Source organism: Aythya marila (assembly GCF_965140915.1).
Source record: "Aythya marila genome assembly, chromosome: 2".
NCBI lineage: Eukaryota > Metazoa > Chordata > Aves > Anseriformes > Anatidae > Aythya > Aythya marila.
Window position 1 is genome coordinate 17,273,348 of NC_139043.1, and position 20,570 is coordinate 17,293,917.

The window sequence follows — 20,570 nt, forward strand, 5'->3', positions numbered from 1 at the left end:
CATTCCCGTTATCACAGACGGTTTCACATGTTTTGCCAAAAGAGCAATTCCCTTTTTCTTCCACAAAGCTGTTCACATCCAAGGCCTTTGCAATGTTAAATGCTGGCCTACTACTGTTTCAGGACCTCCCACACATGCACTTTTGGAGTGCAGGAGCCTCATCTGTCTTACGCAAAGCCTCTGCTGTGAAGGGCTCTTACAACTTTCAATTAGTGAGCATCTGCAGTGTTAAGGTTTTGCTGCTCCTTGAGGATTCGGGCTCAGCCTGGGTGATTTATTGCACTGCACCAATCTCCGTGATAGCCAAGATAGTCTATCAGCTCTTCCTGCTGAGTAACTGAAATTGCACCGCACTAGGACTCAAAGCATTTGTAAATACAAGATGATGTTTCAAGAAGAAAGAAGTGTTTCTTCTTCTTCAAAAATTGTTGGCAATCGGGTACAACTTCCTGAATAATTCTGGGCACAGGGTTCTTCTGCTCCAAGAGCCTTCTCCCCTTTGCCTACTTTGTTGCACTGTCTTTCACTGGCTCGGTGAATAGGAAAACTGGAAACACAGCCCTTCTTGAGATACCTCCCAGTTTACTCAAATCTCTGCGGGCCTGTTCAGAAGGTGTCTGGGAATATTTAGGTTTGGGAAGAAATACTGTAATGGAAATAATAACAGTATGAGTTGTGGTGGGCAGGAGCATGAATGCTGAAGTAGCTTCACAAGGGAATGCAAAGGCAGCAAAACTTAACTAAAAATTGCATTCAAACAGTAGAATATTTTTTGTGCAGTTGGAGAACAATCCACAGGCAACTATTCCCCCTGCAGTTCATTCAGCAACGTTACTTTCTGCTATCTATTCTATGTAAGTTCAGGCGTGTGTGTACCTACAGCTTTCTGTGTAGGTTCCTGTAATTCCTCTGAATGCAGAATAAAGGGGTTTCCATCACATTTCTAGCTAGATGAGGAAAGGGATACTTTTTCCTTTTATATGTGAGGTAGCCCAGTTTCGAAGAAGCATCAAAAACCAGCTCACATCCTCACCAGGTGCTCGTTACCCCTTCTCTACTGGCAAAGCAATAACGTGAATGCAGCTGAGCATCTCTGATGACAGGATAATTAATTTAATGATGTGCTGTTCAGTGCTTTTTGATACATTCCATCTGGTCCTTCACAAACTTGAATAAAGTTGTTTTCATAAGATGTCTGTAGGATCTCACAAATGGGGAATTGAGGCAGTGCAGAATTCTGATTTAAAGTCATTTTGGCCCAGCTTTGGATACCTAAGACTTCGTGGATTCACATAATTTCATGCCTCTTTATACAGTCAAAGCACAACTCTTGTTGACCTCATTTACACCTGCAAATGCTCAGCACTGCTGAAGAAGAGAGCCCAGGCTCTCCAGTCAGAGTCCAGAGACTGGAGAATGTTTAAGGGCCATCTGTGAAATAGCTGATTAGAACAGGTCATCCAGCCCCATGCACAAACTTGTGGCACAAGCAGAGAAGACTGCCAATTGTTATCATGATTTACTGGCTGGTGTTAAAATCACCTGAACATCTTTTATCTTCTTGAATTCCCTCCTGCAATGGCCTTGCAGTGGCTGCACCATGATGCTGAGGTTATGCAGGGAATGGTCTTGGCTCCCACCTTGGGTTTGACCCCAGAGCAGGTCCATCCTGTGTCTTCAGGAGGTGGCCACCATGGCAAATACCATGTGTGGTCATACTGCTGTGTCTCACAATGTGCTTGGTGGGAAGGCAGACTGCTTAGGCATTCTCATCGTTATGCACATATAGTATAGAAACAGACACAGATACAGAAATGTATAAGAATGCTTCCTTATAGACATAAATTTATATATTTTAAATTTCACATGCAATCCATCGATTTGTTGGATCTTTTGTTGTCTGGGATTACTGTGATGCTCTTCCTCAGCTTACAACTAGTTTTACATCTTTTTGACTGTTGGACACCTATATGTGCTTATGTACTACCTTACAAGCTACTTGATTTTTTTTTGCTTGTGGTCACACAGTAAGTTTGAGCTACAACTTAGGTATCTGGGTTTTATTATTTGGACATAAATGCTGTGTACATCCCAGTGGATGCACAATTCCCTGTGTAATGGCTGGAAGTAGGTAGGCTTAAAAAGATAATATTTTTCTGTCTCTTCTTTATCTTACAGTTGAGTGAAAGAAGCAGTGAATTTCCTCTTTCTTACAGACTTGCCCATTCTTTACTCTGTTCTGCTGGCTAAGTACACCCTGGAAATCAGTTCTGGCATTCATGCAGAAGTTCCTCCACTTGCCTAAAAATACAGCACCTTGTAATTTAAATTGCCTTTGTGCAGCCTATGCCATGTCTGAGATTGCTTGGCAGCCCAAGGGCAGGAGAGGAGCTGGCTCCTGGAGCAGTTGCAAAGAGAGACACAGGAGCCGGGGGGCACATTTCTCTGAATTGTGCAGGAGGCTTCTGAAAATATCCTGTGTGCATGCATTTATATCATAACCTTACACCGCACATGTAGGGTCTGCTCCCAAACCCGCAGCCAACTAGCATAACAAAATCAGATTTTACTGCTGTAGTGTCAGCCTAGGGTTGAAATATGGCTTTGAAACCCTCCCTTTCACCCTGCATTTTTAATGAAAAACAATCGGAATGGAGTGTAATAGTGCTTACCCTGGCTGCATTTGACTTTAGCTTTTTACTTTTAAAGCCTTATTTTAGGCTTTAAGAGCTCCCAATTAAACTTTTCAGATCCAGAGTGAAAGACTGAACGTGCCTGCCTGCACAACAGCGAGATTCCTGGGTGGGAAAAGGATATTTTTATATTAAAATAAAGAAAATGAACACACTGCTACATTTTCTCCTTTCATACTTCTTACTCTTCTTTTTCCTTATGAATTTTCATTTGCCATTTTCTCATTTCCTTTTTTTTTTAACATCTACCATTGCCTTTCCTTTATTTCTTTTTTTTTTTCCTTCCTCTTCTCCTTTCTTCTCTTTTCTTTATTTCACCCTCCCCCTCCTTGCTGCCTAACTTGGTTCTTACTGTTAACCCACAATGGTTTGCAATAAGAGGGCCAACTACTTCATCCTTCCAGTCAGCACAGCACGTGCTGTAAATCCCTTTCCAAATAACACCAAAAAATGAAGCCCAAGTCAGATATTTGTTTATCCATTATGAAGTGCACACAGGAGACTATCACCAAGGTATCTGACAACATTACACGATTAATTACATGCCAACCCAATGAGGAAAGATTTGATTTCAGTCAGCTTTGCCGCAAACCTGAAAAGAACATAATACCATATAACCGTCAGTTCGTTAACAACTCGCCTCCAAAGCTACATGGCACAGACTCCCATTATAAGCTGTACTAAAGCCTGGCTGAAAAAACAAGTCTCACACAGTGCCCTGAATCTCAGTAAAGAGAACACACTGTCACTGGTCATGGGAAATTTAGAGCTGGCCATGACAGCCCAAACAATGAAGTGATTTACACCAGGTTTGTATCTAGTTTGCTAACTAATAAATTCTTACATGCAGGTGCATAGCCGAAGACTGTGAGACCATTTGCACCGAGCCTACTATTATGTGGTGTTTTCAGTGCACTTATTAATGCAAATGTTAATATAGACCTGCAAACTCAATTCTATTTTATAGTTTATAAAATATACCTATCCTGGTCTCTGTGGGCATGTACACTCATTTCATAAAAATCACATGCATTAAAATGTAACTAGATGCTTACTCCAAATTCAGCAAGCTCCAGACTACACATGGAAAAATACATCTTCAGGTTTTTAGGTATGCAGAGGGAAAAAAATGAGTGGTACCAGTCCCTCACAGTTAAATCTTATATCTGATATTCCTGTGCAAGAAGCAAATTTCAGAGAGAGATTTCACTGAAATGCCTTGGTCTGGGGCATGATGGCAAAGTGAGATTTCCAACTTCAGGAAGACCCCACCTATGGGTCTTAACAGAAGAGGTCAGACCAGTGAGAAAACCCCAGAGAGAACCCGAGAAAGTATTTGCTGTTACTCTGACTGTGAACAGAAGTTGTCATTGTGCAGTTTGCTTATCTGAATGGATGATGGCTGGTGACAGGTCAGTCGTTATTCTTGGTCTAACTGTGAAGCCAAAGAAGCGAAGTATTGGGGTTGTGGGGTGACTTCACAGCAAGCTGCTCCACCACCTCCTCCCAGAAGAAGGAGTGAGCAGTGGTAAATGAAAGCTTTGCTGAAAAGGAGCTTTCTCTAGAGCTTGGGCCTAGAGCTTGATCCTGCAAGTTTCTGACAACTTTTCTCCTCCTACCCAAAAAAAAGGACATACTAATAAATCCTTGTCAGCAGAAACCCAGTGTACCCCCCAAAATGGGACCTGCTTTGATGGGTGCCAGGCATACATGGAGGCCATGGCCTGATGATGCCTCAGCATGACTGCAACCTCAGGTCTTCTGAAACACAAATGGGGACTTTCTTCCCTTTCCTGTCTGTGCTTCTCCGTAATTCATCCTTAACAGGTCTGGTGTTCACAGGGAAACATGGGAGGATGGTGTGAAAAGAAAAGGGCTTTAAGAGCTGCCCTGCCAGTTGCTGGATCAGATGAGTCCTGCTTATGTCTAGAAAGTCTTTGGTGGGGTGGTTCATTGGCTGAGCAGTATCTGCATTCAGAAGTTCCCTTGTCTGTCCACATCAGGCACTCAGAATGGGAGTACCACAAGTGCAAGCATGGGAAGGCCAACTCCTGCTTCCTCCAGTTCAAGCTAGAGGAGCTGAGGCTTGCTGTGCTTGGATTTCTCAGAAGGTGCTACAGTCTTTTACTGAGGCTGAATGACATTTCTCGTAAGAGGAAAGGGCCTGGCCTGGAGCTCTGGGCTACAATTTCCCCTCTCCCGCCCTGCTGAGCAGCCTGTGCTAGGCCACTTTCCCTTCCAGATGTGGGAGAGTGTTTGTGATGTTGTGTGATAAATCATTTACTCTGGGATCCTCTGTGAGGAAAAGAAGGTGGATCGATGTAGAAGAGCAGGGAAATATTAAATACAGCTAACCCAATTTTGTTCTTTAGAACCAGAGATCTGAAAGTCATATATGTCCTGAAATTGTGGTTTGGAAAGTGCTAGACAGTCAAGGGATGGTGTGTGTGTTGTGTGTGTGACCTACAGAAATACCTCATCTCACCACTAATTTACTCACATATGTAAACTTCATTTTTCATTCAGCTGCCCCATTTATTTCCTGTTACTCCCTCTTTTTCCTCCTCTTGCTTGTTTTGAAAATGCTAGTCAACACATGCTAAGCCAGAGTCTCCAAAACCAACAAGAGAAAGTTCAGAAGAGGCAGAGAGAAACAGCTGAATAACACTGCCAAGTTTTAAATGAAGATAAGTTATACAGGACCTTTTATTGAACCGACAAATATTTTATAGTATTCACCATTTGAGGCCAGCAGTTCTTTTTTTTCCCCTCTGTTTTGAGCTAGAATAAGTGGTGTGTAAGTCATAAGGAATCTGTACATGTTTAAGTAACTTCAAGAAATATTACAGTCATGTGGGACCCCCTTACAGCATCTTGATTTCCATGTCCTTTTTTTTTTTTTTTCTCCCCACTTTATAATATTTAGTGCCCTTTTCTCTCTGTCTCGTTCTCTCATTCACACATTCTTTCCCCTCTTGGTTTCAAGCCATTTTTGCTTTCTCAGTGTTACCTGATAACACCAAGTAGAGGTTCAAGCCAGTTGTTGCAGTTCAGTTTGAACTGTGTGGAAGTAACACTGAGTAGGAGAGTAACGTGGATGCTTCTTGGTCCTACATAAGTGGTCAGTCTTTCCTTCACTGTTCCCTGCAGGGCCTTTAGCTGAAGTTAGTTCATCATCACACACGTGATATTCTTAAATCAAAATTCCTAGATCAAAGGGATAAAATGTAACTGCAATTAACATTATTTACTACACCCCTAGAGGCATCCAAGTATATGAAAGTTATGAGTCTGGGCTTAGAGAACTATGAGGGTCTGAATTGTTCTGAAATACTTGAACATGCTACAATGCTGTGTAGCCAGAGAGCCTTTGTATGCTGTAAACTGGAGTAGACACATGTGCTACAGTATTTATACACTGGCTTTCTTCTCTTGTACTGGATACAGTATTTAAAAGTGTACTGTGTATGTATACAGCTGTAGATTTCCTTGTAAATTGTTTGCATATTATTTTGATAAATAACAGTCAAATGTAATAGCAGCATACTGAAGGAAAGTGATGTTATTGTCCAGTTTGTGGAGAGTTTGCCTTTGAGAACACTGGAATTTATTTTCCTTGGGTGAGCCTTTCCGATAGCAGAAGAAAATAGAAAAGGTTTTAAATATAGGAGAAAACCTGGAGAAGTCTGCTCTTAAATGCTTTTGAAATGGTCAAAGTATTGCCTAGCCATGTTGTCTTTGGACTTCTGACACTCATTTCCATCTCTGCTAAAATGGGACTGCAAGCTACCTTGTAAGAGAGCTGTCAGGATCAGCTAGTGAATATTTATGAAGAAATTCTGTGGTGAAAACAAAACAAAACAAAAAACCCTACATATATATATATGTGTGTGTGTGTGTGTGTTACATGTATTATTAATAATTAAGTGAGTCCTGAAAAATACCATACTGTATCACAAAGCTGGTATTGTCCAGTGACTACACTCTTGGCACTGCATGCTATGGTAAACTGTATACTGAAAACTCCTACTAATGGAAAGGTATACAGGATTCCATCGGTAAGTGATTTATAGTGACTTCCTATTATAAACAAGAGGGAACAAATATCCTACCTCGTTGGTTTCTTTGGGCGGATGGTGAGAGCAGAATGAGACATTCCTGGCCAGGCAAAACTGAATCTCTGGATGCTTACAACTGGAAGCAGAATGAAACAGCAGAAAGTGAAGTATAAACGACAATCCCCAATTATAGGTGGTTCCATTTTCATAATGCTTTAAGATTTCCATTTTTTAAAGTGATTTCCACATTTTAAAGTGATTTCAGAATTTGTAACAAAAAGATGTATAATGTTAAATAGATTTCCTTTAAGGATGTCAGTATACATGTATGCTAAAAGTCCCTTGCTTTCTGAGGCAGAACAAATCACCTTCATCAGCAGCTGATAGATTTGGGTTTCAGGTAAAAGCACAACTATAGTTTGTTTGGGAATGTTATTATATTAAAGATAACCACAGTGCTTGGGGAGGGCAGCTATGGTTCTACCTTGTATAATAAAACCATACTGGGAATGCTGTTCTTCTGTTACATTCATGCAGCAGTCTCACCATGCTGCTTATACAGTTGAAATACACTGTGTAATTGTTTTACATACATGTAAATGTCAGAAGCTTTAATTATTAGAAGCTTCAATTTGTAGCTGGGGATAGAGCAGGTAGATTGCAGAAGATGAAGACTAAGCTAAATGTTGGGCAAGATTCACATCATTATTTAACTTGATAAAATTTTATCATCAACATTCTCTCTCTTGTCAGTGAAGAGCCAGACATGGCTACAACTCTTCCAGGCTGAGCTAAGCAGTTCAGGCCATAGCTACACCACTGGCTTAATCTCCAGATGTGGTCCTCCTCTCATCTGGCTCACAGTATATGCATGTGGATGTTAATGCTGCCCGTGTGAAGAAGTGGCCATGAAGGAGAGCTGTGCTGTCTGGTTTTGCAGGAGAGCTCAGGGATGTTGGACTGAGGTGTTAGATAGGTGAGCTGAAACAACTTATTGGAGGACATCTCTCTTATTTGTGATTGGAGTCCAGGCAACTAGCATAGATAAGGATATATAACTTTTTGATGGCATGTTAATGGCAAGTGAGATGAAACCCACGACTATCTCTTCATTCTGAATTGGATCAAGTTGGCTTGACCTGCAAGATCAGGTCTAGGAAGATCAGTTCAAGGAAGGCCTAGGAACATGGGCAATGGTCTTTTCCCTCTGAAGTCAAAGGGACGTGGAGATCAGTGTTCCCTGCAGAACCATTTGCCTTTCTCAGTATGGCTATCCCCATCCACAAATGGTGATAATACTCATTTCCTTCACCAAGGGCTGTTCAGACAGGTGTGGGCTCCTGGGACAGTATGGCAGTGCCAATGAAGATATGCTGTCATAGGTTTGGTATAGCTGAAAAGAATTTTTGGCAAGCAAAAGGGGCCCTGTGCATTTAAATGATGGATTTTCAGACTTCGTTGTACTAACATGCTTTTACAGCAGTTATTAGCAAGAGCTTTGCAAATTATCAGTGATAGTTTTACTGTAACCTAGTTTCAAATTTCTTTGACATAAATTATTTGTTTAAAAAACATAAAATCTGAATGGAATTAAAAAAAAAAAAAAGTCCTCTGTCCTCCAGCAAAATTAAAGAAGGTGTAACTCTTTGCTCCTGGATTGTATTTTTTTAGCTTTGGTACTGCTTTTTTATACTGTGGGCAAGTCGCTTTCTTTTGGAGCTGGCTAAACACCACTAAAAAATATTTGCAAATACTCCTTCAAATAAACGCTGGAATTGGAATGTGTGTCACCATTCACACCTACTTTCCTCAGAAGTTTGTACAAGCAATTTTTTTGTTCATAGGAAATATTTTCCAACAGCAAAAGAAACTGACAGATGCTTGAGAGAGGTGTATTTATATCCAGGTTTGCTCTGGCAATAACATTCTCTATTACTTGCCATTTCCATTTCTATACCTACTGACCTATTCAATCCTAAAGCTCCTCTTTAAAATTGTCTCTATTTAAAAAAATAAATGGAGCAGGGCTGAAAAACAATTTCTAGCCGAGTACAGCATTAAGGAGGAGACTTTTGGTGTCATTCAGTATATCTCTGCAGATCAAATGTTTCTTTTTTTCCCCTTCAATCTCTCCTCTGCATAGGTTGAACTTCCCCCCCCCAAGCATTGATCTAGGGTAGCTCAAGAGATACTGACTTAAGATGTGCTGTTTTAGAACAGAATATAAACCTGAGGACTTGGTCATTTGTGGACATTTATAACTCTGTTTTGCAAAAGCCTGGAGTCCTGTTAAATCAAACAGCTTGGCAAACATCTGACCTCTGAAATTGCAGATGGTCTGCCTGCATTTCTTCTGGTGAGCCTGCGGTCTGTGTTGCTCACCTGCAAGTGCTGAGGAGCGCGGCTGTGCCGAGGTGTTTGGTATGTTGGCTGCATGAGACAACTGGCTGCTCTTGTGGGGTGCAGCCACTCGTAAAAGTAGAGCTAGCAAGGGCTGCAATGTGCTTTGGGACCCACTCTGCTGGAAGCTCTGTTTAAAGAACGGATCAGCTTTTAATTTATAATCCTGTTCAAATCTAGCAATAAGGTGAATTTCCAGTTGGGAATCTAGCCTCGTGAAGTGGTGTACTTCTTTATGAGATTTAGGGGCCCTTTTGGTTGTGTAGCCACCAGTGTTCATGCCGAAGCTGTTTCTTTTGTTTGACTCACTCTCCATAGGTATTGCAGTTAGGCATCAGCTTCTCAATCCCCTATAATGCGTTTCTGTGTCAGGATAGCAGACCCACTGAATAACGCTTACACATTTCTGCCCGGTAAATATTTCTGGCTTCTCTGCGATGCGAGGACTTAATGAATGAACAAATGTGACTCTTGATGGGAAAGTGTAGCTTATGCCTGTGATGCAATTTCTCCTTTGAAGGCTGTTAGCCACGTGTGCTTGTTACTTGTATCCCTCTCAGCCTGCCTTTGGGACTGAGTTGCAGCCTGGGCAAGGGTCGCCTTAAAAACCACACACATCATCTGTGTATGGGTAGAAGTCCTATTTTTAGTGCATACAAGAGGGCATTCACTACAGGGCAATGAAACTGATTTTTATTTTTAGTTTTTTAATTCCTTATGTCTTTGGGATTTATGGATGAAAAAATTCACTCCATCACCCTACAAAACTTAAGTGAACCTCCAAGACCGGCTTTATTCTCACTATTGCCAATATAAGTAAAATACGTTTCCCTGGACTGGGCTGGCAATAGACAAGGTTCAGCACTGGTTCTACTGGTGTGGTGCTGGGAAGGATCAGTGAGGCTCTGCCTCACCAAAGCCTGTTTTTATAAGGTCATGGCACAGGAGCCTTCTCATGGTAGAAATTTCCCCAGAGTGGGGTTTTTTGACATGTTCTCTGCTCCAAGCTCAGCACGAATTTCGCCAGAGAGATACTTGGGTGAATTTGACCCTTTATGTGTGTTCAAGCAAAGATTTTATTTGGTATCTATTTTGGAATTAACCTTGGATTATTTTTCCATGTGACCGTTTTATGAAATTGCATGTTTAAAAAATACTAGAGGAAGATGGACATAATTTTTTTTCCTTCTGTTTTCAGAAACTCTGGAGAATGGACCAAATAAGTGTGAAAGGTGAGTAAGGAAATTTGCCATTTTCCAAAATTATTGTTATTACAGTTTTATTAGCATCACATAGCCACTGTAGGTATGTAAGCTATATGTGTAAATATTTGTTATTGCTTGAATCTAGCGCAGCTAACAGAAAAGGAACCAGCAAAGATGAAACATACTGGAAGGAGATCAACGCAGCCATGGCCCTAACGAACCTCGCCCAAGGGAAGGAAAAACTGCAGGGAACTACCAGCTGCATCATTCAGAAATCATCACATATATCAGAAGTAAAGACTGTCAAAGTGCCATTAGTTCAGCAGTTTTAAGAGATGGGTCCTTTTTATTTTTCCTGTCAAGCGGACATTTTCCTTACAGGATTGGTTTTCAGCAAAATCAGATTCACAGATATGAGGCAAATGTGGAAAATAGGCCCCCTTTTACAGTATGGTCAGTTTAAAAAAAAAAAAACAACATTCCTTCCGACTCAGACGTTTTCATTGTATTAAATGAAATGTTCAATTGCTTCTATAAAAGGCATGTAAATTATAAAAAAAACCTGTTTTTATCAAAACATTAACTTATTTTATGTTAATCAAAGTGCGCATAAGATGTTTGCATTGCTATTACAGTAAGTGCCTTGCTTTCAAAAAATAAGCTATAACGTGGGCATAGTACAACAGTATTATGCCTCAAAATGACAATGCCATAATGCTTAAACTTTGTATATTATTCCAAGTGGGCTTAAGCAGCCTAGGGCTAAACACATTACTGCTGGAAGCCCTGGAGAATTGTGCTTATTAGACTTGAATGAATTGACAAGTCTTAATGAAATTGTTACATCATTTTCTCTCTCTCTTTTTTTAATCAACAGTGTTATAAAAATTGTACAGTATGTTTTGTCAAAGTGACAATGAGGTTGTTATGCATGTTTCTTACCTGTATATGCAGTATATTAAAATACCAAAATCATTCCTTTGAAAAGTGCAATACTCTAGAACACACAAATTTAGGAAATAAGTTAATTGTTCAGATTATTTTGAACTTCTTATACATACACTCCCAGACATGTTGCTTATTAAAGATTTCTAGTTGAGGAGGTTCTAGCCAGACTAGCTGTAAATCCAAGTTGAATTTCTATTGTTTTAAAGCTTTGCTAGTGACTTACTGAAGTTTTTATACAAGTAAACAAAATCAATCTCTTCTTGTACAAAACTGAATTTATAGTGCCGTTTATTATTTGCAGTAGAGCTCAAAAAGTTTCCATGGTGGAAATTATTACTTCAATGTGTTCTGAATGTTTTTATTTTGTAGGTACCGCATACATGAAAACAGTTGGTTGACAGTTCACATTTCAGTGAGAAAAAGCTATAGTATACACTATCAAAGCCCAAACTAAAAACACAAATGGGACTTGAAGCATTGAAAAATCCCAGCATTTAATGTGAGAGGGTTTTAAGTAGATACTAAAATGTATTAAATGTCATGTCTGTAAACTTGACTGCTGTTGAGCATAATAACTAGCATAAAACCAGGTTTATGTTTAAGGGTTTTCTAGGGTGTACAAGTTATTTTTAAGTCATATAACAATAGTCTAATGAGGTTTACATTGCTTGAGTGGAATTTACATGAAAGCAATTTACAGTGGCAAAGCCAAATATGATTTATACTGAAACAGTTACAGAAAACTGGAAAAGAGATGATTGTTGCTAAGATCTGGATTCTTTTTTTCCTGTGGGTATCCTGTCAGGTGTTTTCCTACTTATTCCTCTCCCCTTTTCTCTTTTTGGTGAGCCATCAATGAACAAGATAAGACTTCAGTCCTGCTCCCACTGAGTTTAATGGCCAAATTCCCACTTCAATGGAAGCAGGACTGTGCTAACGACAAAACTAACTTGCAAGTATAGGCTGTTCCAGTTGCACTAAAATAATCAAGATACATTGCAAATATCAGCCTTGGTGTGACTTCTTAGAAAACTTCTTGATGTAACATAACATGTTGTTGGGTTTATTTAGTGTACAATGAAAATGATTTGATATGAAAATATTTTGTACATATATATTTTTACTTTGTTTTCTAAATTGCTGATTTGCATTGACTTAAAGTGCCAAGCAAGAAATGTATGTCATGACTGTATGAACAGTTGAAGTATGTTTTACTGACTTGCATCATTATGTGTCTAAGATACCATGCATTAATTTTTGATACTTTACTGGATTTTGACATAATAATGTGAGTTTATAACTAATAGCAGAGAGTTAATACTTCACTTTTGTTCATACTATTATAAGTTATTCTGGTATTAAATATTTTATGACAATAAATTGATGGTTTTGAAAAACTTTTCTGTTAGGAATACTCACAGTGTTTTTGTCTGCATAAATGACAACAAAATTTGTTATGTAAAAAAGGTACCTATGGTGACTTCTCTGGAGTAAAACTGGAGAAGACAAGCCATAGTATAAATAACTTGTTCATGGTTCTTTTTTCAAGTGATCAAAGCACAAAGAATAATCTGTAAAACACACCAAGTGGGTTTTAAATTTAAGAATACTTGGCATAATTTCTTGTTATCATTTCCTTTAATTTATTTTTTTTCTACTGCTGCTTTAGAGTTTTCTGAAAACACAGATTCTAATGAATTACTTGTGTGTCTTTTTTTAAATAACAAGAATCACGATCAGTGCTGAGCCAACAGCTAATGAAGACTCAATAATTATTTATGATATTGGAAAAACAAACATTATTACTATTGCTCTTCTTTGTTTCAACATATGTAACCATTTTAGTAAAATAAATAACTGCAAACAACATCTTGCTGGTTTGAATTAAATATTCATTTATCTGTCCTTAGTCATTTGCATTTCTGGCTTCCTGTTATAGGCAGGATTACTCCATAACAGGATATAAGCATGTGATAGGCAAAGGCAAAAGAAGAGTGTTAGCCTTTTAATACAGCTTGACAGGCACAGTTATGCAAAGTAGTTTAGCATGTTCCCGATGAAAATGCCCACCGAGTTTAGGCTAATGACTGCTAACGACAACACGGCATGATGCTGATAAATCCTCCACATTTGAGGACTGCAGAGGGAAACCATAGCTAAACACTGTCCTGAGTCATTGGAGAAGGTTCACAAGTTTGGAAAGGCCTTAGTCATACAGGGTATTTTCTGAATGTGGACTACCTTTGTCCACAGTACCATGCATGGATACACTGTGGATGTGGGGTCTTAATGACAAAGGAGGTGCAATCAGCCCATCTAGAAGTTCAGAGCTCACAGTAATGACAGCCCAGTGTAACCAGCCTCCTAAATTTTGTGCCTCAACAAAGTTGCTCCAGTTACATGGGAAGGGTGATAATTAAAGTTTTTGTTGGCAAGTGGCACTTTAAGGTTTTATGTCCTCCTTACCTCTGATATTGGTATGCCACCGTAACATCTGTGGCCATCCAACACAACAGTGGAGATTCCAATATTCAGTTGGCACGTGAGTTCCTAAGGGGATACATACAGCCTGATTTTTGCTGTTGGGAACACACAGAAACTCCCACATCATAATGGTGCTCAGCTTCTTGCCATCTACTTTGTGTCCAAGTCTGAGGTGATGAAACCGACTCATTCTGTTCCTGCCTATTCTGTCACATCATTTGCAAGATCAGAGCACTCCTGGCCAGAGCATTCTCAATAAAGCAGTGAAAGCAAGGGGAGCTCCAATTCTGCCAAGCTGCTCAGTAGGTAGCGTATAAAATGGGATCAGTACAACAGTTTTCTCCTCCAACATCATACAAAGGCTACAACCTCTAAGCAATAGTTCTCACTTTGTAGCCTCATGGTGAAGCAGTTCCACCAGAGATACTGAGAGCAAGTGCCAAGACAACACATAGGCCATTGGGAGGACATCTGATAATTTGGTGTCTTGGATTTAAATTCTAACTGGGAGTTTGGTAAAGGACAGCACCTGGACTTGGATGCCCACATGTCACATGCATGAAGTAATCACCACACTGTGGGTTTGAAGGAGAAGGTGTGGAAGAGAAGTTGATAGCACCCCTATATTGTGCAAAGAAGAATGTAACTTAGCTTAGGTACAGACAAGGCTGTATGGGCTTAAACCTGTTTCTTCATTTTCATTTCACTAAGGTTATTTTTCATTATGTGCCCTGGTATTTTATCCACCTAAACTATCCTTCAGAGGAGATACACAACACCAAGCATGAGATGCTATTCCAGGAAGCGGCCTTGATTTAAAAAATGGGCGGGATCACTGATAATCATGAGCATCTGGAACTCACCAGAGCTTCACACATCTTATTCACAACTTCCACATTCAAAAGAGCACTGAGGACCTCAGGGCAGCTCTAGCAACGCCAAGATCCCAGTACTACCAGGAGAGAGCAGCAGCTGCAATAGCAAAGCTTTTACTGCCCCAAATGCATGCTTACATGTAGGAAAGGGAAAGGTGCAGCTGTCTTCTAGCACAGCCAACTTACTCACACACATTAACATTTTTTGCTGTGAAATCTCAACATTTTGCTATGAAGCCCTTCATCTCAAGGTGTCCTTCATCCAGTCCTTAGGGCAACTATGCTTTCTTAAACCCTGGCCTTCTGCTTGAAGGAAAATGGAGTCTGGACTCAGCGTGGACTGAGAATACCAGACTCTAGTACTCCAGAAAGCTCTGAAGTCCAGTGGGGACCAATTCAGTGGTCACAGCAATAGTATTAATCATGGCAGATCCCAGTTATGTTTCTGTTTTACTGCGAACAATCTGTGAGACTCTTGGAGAATCAGAAAGAACCTCAAAGGGAATGAGGCTCCTAACCTAACAAATATAACTATTTCTGAAGATCTGTGGGCCAAGGCATGTTTCCAGGGACAACTGCAGATTGCCACATGCCTGATCTAAGCTACCTGGGTAGAAATGTGTTCTAGGTCAGAAACTGGGTAACTACTTTAGTATGGCATCAAGCCTGCGCTGCTACACCAAGGTCCTTAGCAGAGCATGGACTGGAGTCAGTACAGTATGGTATATCTGTATAGCTTTTGGACCATTGCTTGCTGTATGCCTGCACTTGTCCACAGCACTGTCCTCAAGTTTCTGTGTTCTTTGGTTTAGCATTTGAGAGGTTAGTACCACAGCTCTGCATGGCTGAGTTGTTGTATGTAGAAGGGCATTGCCAATTGGAAGCTGCTCTGGTGAAATACCCACCTAGAGAAGCTAGCTAGGGCAGGAAAGTGAAATAAAACCTGATGCAAAGGGCTGAATTGCCTGAGAGCACTGTTTTGACACTGCAAGAGTCAACAAGAGTCCAGCCTGGATGTGAGTTCATGTTGTACAAGCTGGTTTGCCAGTATCTGGGTGTACTTGGTCTGTTAGTAGCAGAACTGGGACTCAAACCTGTGGCTTTCACAGTGCGGACTTGCTGAGCCAGTGTTTAGGTTTGGGCCCCATCTTGAAACTCCTCTTGTTTAACAAGAAGGGAGGGGGCTGGCTAAAATACAAGTACTTTGTGAAAAAAAAAAAATGTGGAAAAGAGACATGAATGCCTAATGCAACAGAAAAAAAAAAAAAAAAAAAAACTAATCCCAAACCTCCTTAATGTTGCTGTTATGTCAGCTTGGGTTATTGGCAGTGGAAGTGGTTATTGGCAGCGGAAGTTAGACCTGGCTCGAGGCTAATATAACTCGCGCACCTGACTTTTTAAAAGGAGCTGAGATCTGGTTTCTTTATGGATGGGCTTTTTTTCATTTGTGGTGTTGGTCCCTTCTTCAGGTTTCCTTAGCCTTCCTTTCAGCCTGTTTTGGACTTGGTTCTCCTTCTATCTTTCTTCCTGTCTGAGAAGTCTCCTGTTACATGCAGACAGCAATGGGATCCTTCATGCCAAAGCTCATACTTCTGTCTGGCTTTGCCGTTTCTAGACCTACATAGGTGAAGGATGCATGAATCAACAAACTGGTGTTCAGTGACAAAGTCTGATATCTCTCTTCTCCTAGCCCAGGGTCAGTGAACATATGAAGTCTCAGGAGTGTGCTGTAGAGGTTCTTCAACCAACAAGCTCTACCATCTATCATTTCACTCCTAACTACTACTGCTTTTGGCTATCTTAACTCCCAAAAGGACTGTCAATTTAACCATAACTACCTAGGAACTGCCAAGTCTCATTTTATGAGCTGCTGTTGAGAGTTTAGCTATTTAAGGCTGATTTTAAACAATTTTTATTGGTACTTCGTGGCATGTGCCTGATTTACAGTGCTGTAAATAACCACAAATTAGGGACATTTCTTTCTTTACGGTAAACATGCATTATCTCGAGTGTAAGAAAGATACCATGTTGGTGACTACAGGACTACAGGCCCCATTCTGCTGCAGGCTTCCTGTGTGAGTCCTGGCAAGCTTCATCCAGGGTTTGGTCCATGTGGAGGGGCTGACACTTCCCCCTGGGGCTGCTCTAAACACTGTGGAATGCCAGGGGGTGGTAGGATGTGGATCGCACCTACAAGATGTTCTTTGCAGCTCACTCTGCTGCTATGAGGCTCTGAAAGTAGGAGAGGGCAGTGCTGTTTTGTATGTGGCACACTCAGTTTGGTGCAGTTAAGGAACTGTTGGTATCAGATGCTACCATAATTGAAAGCTGTATCTTGGACACATGTCCCAGAGCAGGCACACCTTCTGCAGCATTTCCATCTCTTCACTTCACTGACTGCAGCAGGAGAATAAGCTGCTAACTGAGACCAGAAGCCCAAACCAGACACAGCTAAAGTCAGGAGAGACAAGAGAAACAGGTCATTATGTCCTACACCATGAAGCAGCCTGCTACACTCAGGCCAGCACTATCTACCTTTCTCTGCAACGTCAACTGAGAAGCACACTGATGCAACTGAAAAACCTCATCCAATGAAGGGGAAAATGTCTCTTTCCAGCTGAAAAAAAAGAAAAAAGGCCTTTGGCCATTAAGGACTTTGTGGATGTAGTTTAGATGTAAGATGAGATGTTTCACTCAGAAGCATCCCTGTGACTTGGGGATGTTCATCAAAGCTGTCTCATCTTTCTCATGGTCTTCTTTTTCATTCCTTTCTTCATGGTCATCTTTCTCATTTCTCATCTCATTTATCTGGTGTGAGGATGGTAATCTTCACTCTAAAGAGTTTTATGTTCCTTTTTCATGCCCTTTTAAGAAATTGTCAGCTAGATCTGAGACCCATGGTCTAAGCTCATTACATTGAGAAGAAATGCATAAGTCATGCAGCAAAAGACAACTCCACTCTGTGCTGGCATCGTGGGAGAGGACAGCAGAGCTATAGACAACATACTGGGGCCTTCATTGCCCCCACTACACTGTACAGATGGGTTCCACTTCAACAGTACCTTTTCTATTTATGTTTGATAAGTCCACATGCAAAGATAAATGAAGCCAGACTATTCAGAAGGAGGCATGGAGAGGGGTATATCACTGATCTGGACAGCTAAATGCTTTGGGCAGCAGTTAAAATATGAATCTAACTTTGGTTAGAAATGGCCACAAAACATGTGGCTAGATATTAAAAATTTCAAATACTCAACAGCAACCAGTGTAGACATCAAAAGTGGTCAGCATCGTTTCAGCTAGACTTTTGCAAATTAAATGCCAGGTCAGCAAAATAGATTATTTATTTATTTATTTATTTATTTATTTTGTGGAACACAACTACTTCATTTAACTTCTTTGAATTTCTTTTAAGAAAGCTTGGAGATGATCAAAGCTCAGTTTTTAATTTTTTTTTTTTTAAGAAAAAAAAAATCCATTTTTCTGTGTTTTTTTTTTTTTTCTTTTTTCTTGCAATGTAATATAATTATAGTAAGAAAGGTTGAAATCAAACCCAAATAGAAATCACTGAAATGTATCAAAATATTGAGGTCACCATATTATGTTTACTGACTTTTTTAAAGTGGTTTTTTTTTTTGGTTCTTCGTACTCATTTGTTTATATGTTTACACTTTCCAATACAGTTTAAAACAAGAAAGTTTTGACAGCTCAAAAATTTCCACGGGATAGAAAAATAAAGCCCCCCAGAGTGGCATGGAAGGGCTTTTAATGCTCAGCGTACAGAAAATCAAAGCAGTTTTACATGGCGATCTGTGGATATCTGAGTCTACTTCCAGGTACTGTTTTGAGAGTACTAGTTTTGGTGCTGAATCATTTCAGCAAGCACAATGCTGCTTTTGCTGAAGGACACGCTTGTGTCTGTGTCTTGCTGCCTTCAGAAAAATACTACTTTAGGGAAACCATGAGACTTTTCCTGTTGTTTGGGCTAATTAAGAGAATTTGCTGTGACCAGAAAATGAAGACAGCAGGTAGAGACAGCATTTACTAGTACTCCTCATCCTTGGATGATAGGTATCTGGTGTGGTGATGGTTGAAACTGTGTGATGCACGTTTATGCCTGTTGATTGCAAATAACAAAGAAAGTAAGAGAAAGTAGAGATGTCCGACTAAAGATGATATCCCCATCTCTAAAAAAGAGAATAATAGCAATAATAACTGCATTTCTCAGCTGGCATTGAACATTGTAAAGGTAACCACAAAACTCAAAATTGTCTAAGATTTGCCACAACATTTCACTAGCAGTGAAATGTAAAAATATGGAAACAAACAAACACAAACAAATATAGCAGTGACTCTCCACATTTCAAGATGTACAGCAAACAAAATCTCAGCCTCTTCCAGTTCCTCAAGCCCCTGACTACATTTCTGAAGCTGATGTCTGCTGAACAGGACGCCTATAGTTGGGCAGCAGAAGGGTCTTCCTGGGAGCAGCCTGCCCAGGCTGTCACCAGCATGTGATGCCCAGGGCCGAATCGGAGGGGATTCCAACTGGAAAGTGGTGCTTTTGTCACTTTGAAGTGTGAAGTGTTATACAGTTATAAGTTGTATTTACTCACCCTCCCTCACATTCTTAATAAAAGCTTTCCTTTGATCTAGGATTTTTGATCCTAGAAAAACACATTTCTGTAACTGCTATCTCAAACAAGGCTATTTGCAATAAAAGTGTTTACTATGCAAACAACTATAAATACTTCTTTATGTAGTGCAGTTGATATTAAGCATCTTTTAAGAAGCATCAATCAGATTCCCTTTCAGGAACAAAAATACAAAAATGTTGCAAACTTTTTAAATTTCCTAATGGGCAGCTGAGGTGGGAACTCTATACCCACTTTATAAGATGAAATACTCCCTGTATCTGTTTCACAAGGGCATGTACCAGCATGAGAGTGGGATTTGGTAGAGCCTAGATTTACAACTGGAAATTAAATACAGGCATGTAGAAACATTACTATGTAAACTAATACTTAGCTACTTCTTGCTCCATTCCCTCAACAGCAACAAAATGGTAGCATGGAAACCAAATGCCAAGTGTAATTTTTTTTAAACCTGTTCTGTGAGAATTAAAAGAAAAACAGTCCTATGTAGAATGGGGAGGACTTGTTGCTTTTTTTCTGTGAAGTCTTAAATGTCACAGCCCCTGGGCTGAATTCTTTTATCAAAACCAATGGAGCTTTGATATCAGTAGTTTGCTCTGCTGGCTCCCATTGCTCAGGTAGGTCACGTATTCCAGAGAGGCTGTAGTTCAGGGACAGACAGAGCCACGAGGCCCTGGGTGCTGGTGATTCGGCATCACTCTAGCCTGAGGCACTGCTACACCAACCCAGACAGAAGGGCAAAGTGCTCTAAGATGCAGCCAAGTTCCCTTCATCTGTGTTTCACCTACTTCTTCAGTCCTTGAAGATCAACCAGGAAACCACCAGAAAAAAATCCTTAAGGCTCATCTGCAACCAGGATCTGTTCACACCTCCTCTGCGATGCAGTTACAGACAGCCTCTCTCAATTCTATAGGTCATGTAGGCAGACCCATTTTAGAGAGCAGCTGCACTGTACAAAAGTGCCTACTGCCTCTCCAAAACATGTTCTGTCTATCTGCATATGGAACAAACTGGGGAAGTCCAGAGAGTTGGCTGCTGTCTCAAGAAACTGCAGGAACATCCAGCCAAGTGGTGTGTAAGCACCTAGAGGACAGCAAAGTGATAAAAATAACACTCATCATGGGCTTCTCATAAGCAAATCACATCAAACCATTTTAATTTCCTCCTTTGTCAAACTATGTGGATGGAAGAGTCACAGTACACCAAACAACCACCCTGACTCTAGCTGGCTTTTGGCACTGTCTTACCTGAT

The 20,570-nt window shown here is 40.3% G+C and overlaps 1 protein-coding gene across 1 annotated transcript in view; it reads left to right on the forward strand.

Moving 5' to 3' along the window:
• Positions 1 to 10,808, forward strand: part of MKX (mohawk homeobox) — a 43,136-nt gene extending 32,328 nt beyond the window's left edge. The window contains exons 5-6 of the mRNA XM_082754116.1: positions 10,350 to 10,383; positions 10,502 to 10,808. Coding sequence (XP_082610242.1) covers positions 10,350 to 10,383; positions 10,502 to 10,688 — 221 coding nt within the window. The 3' untranslated portion in view covers positions 10,689 to 10,808. The remainder of the gene's footprint in view (positions 1 to 10,349; positions 10,384 to 10,501) is intronic.
• Positions 10,809 to 20,570: the final 9,762 nt, after the last annotated feature.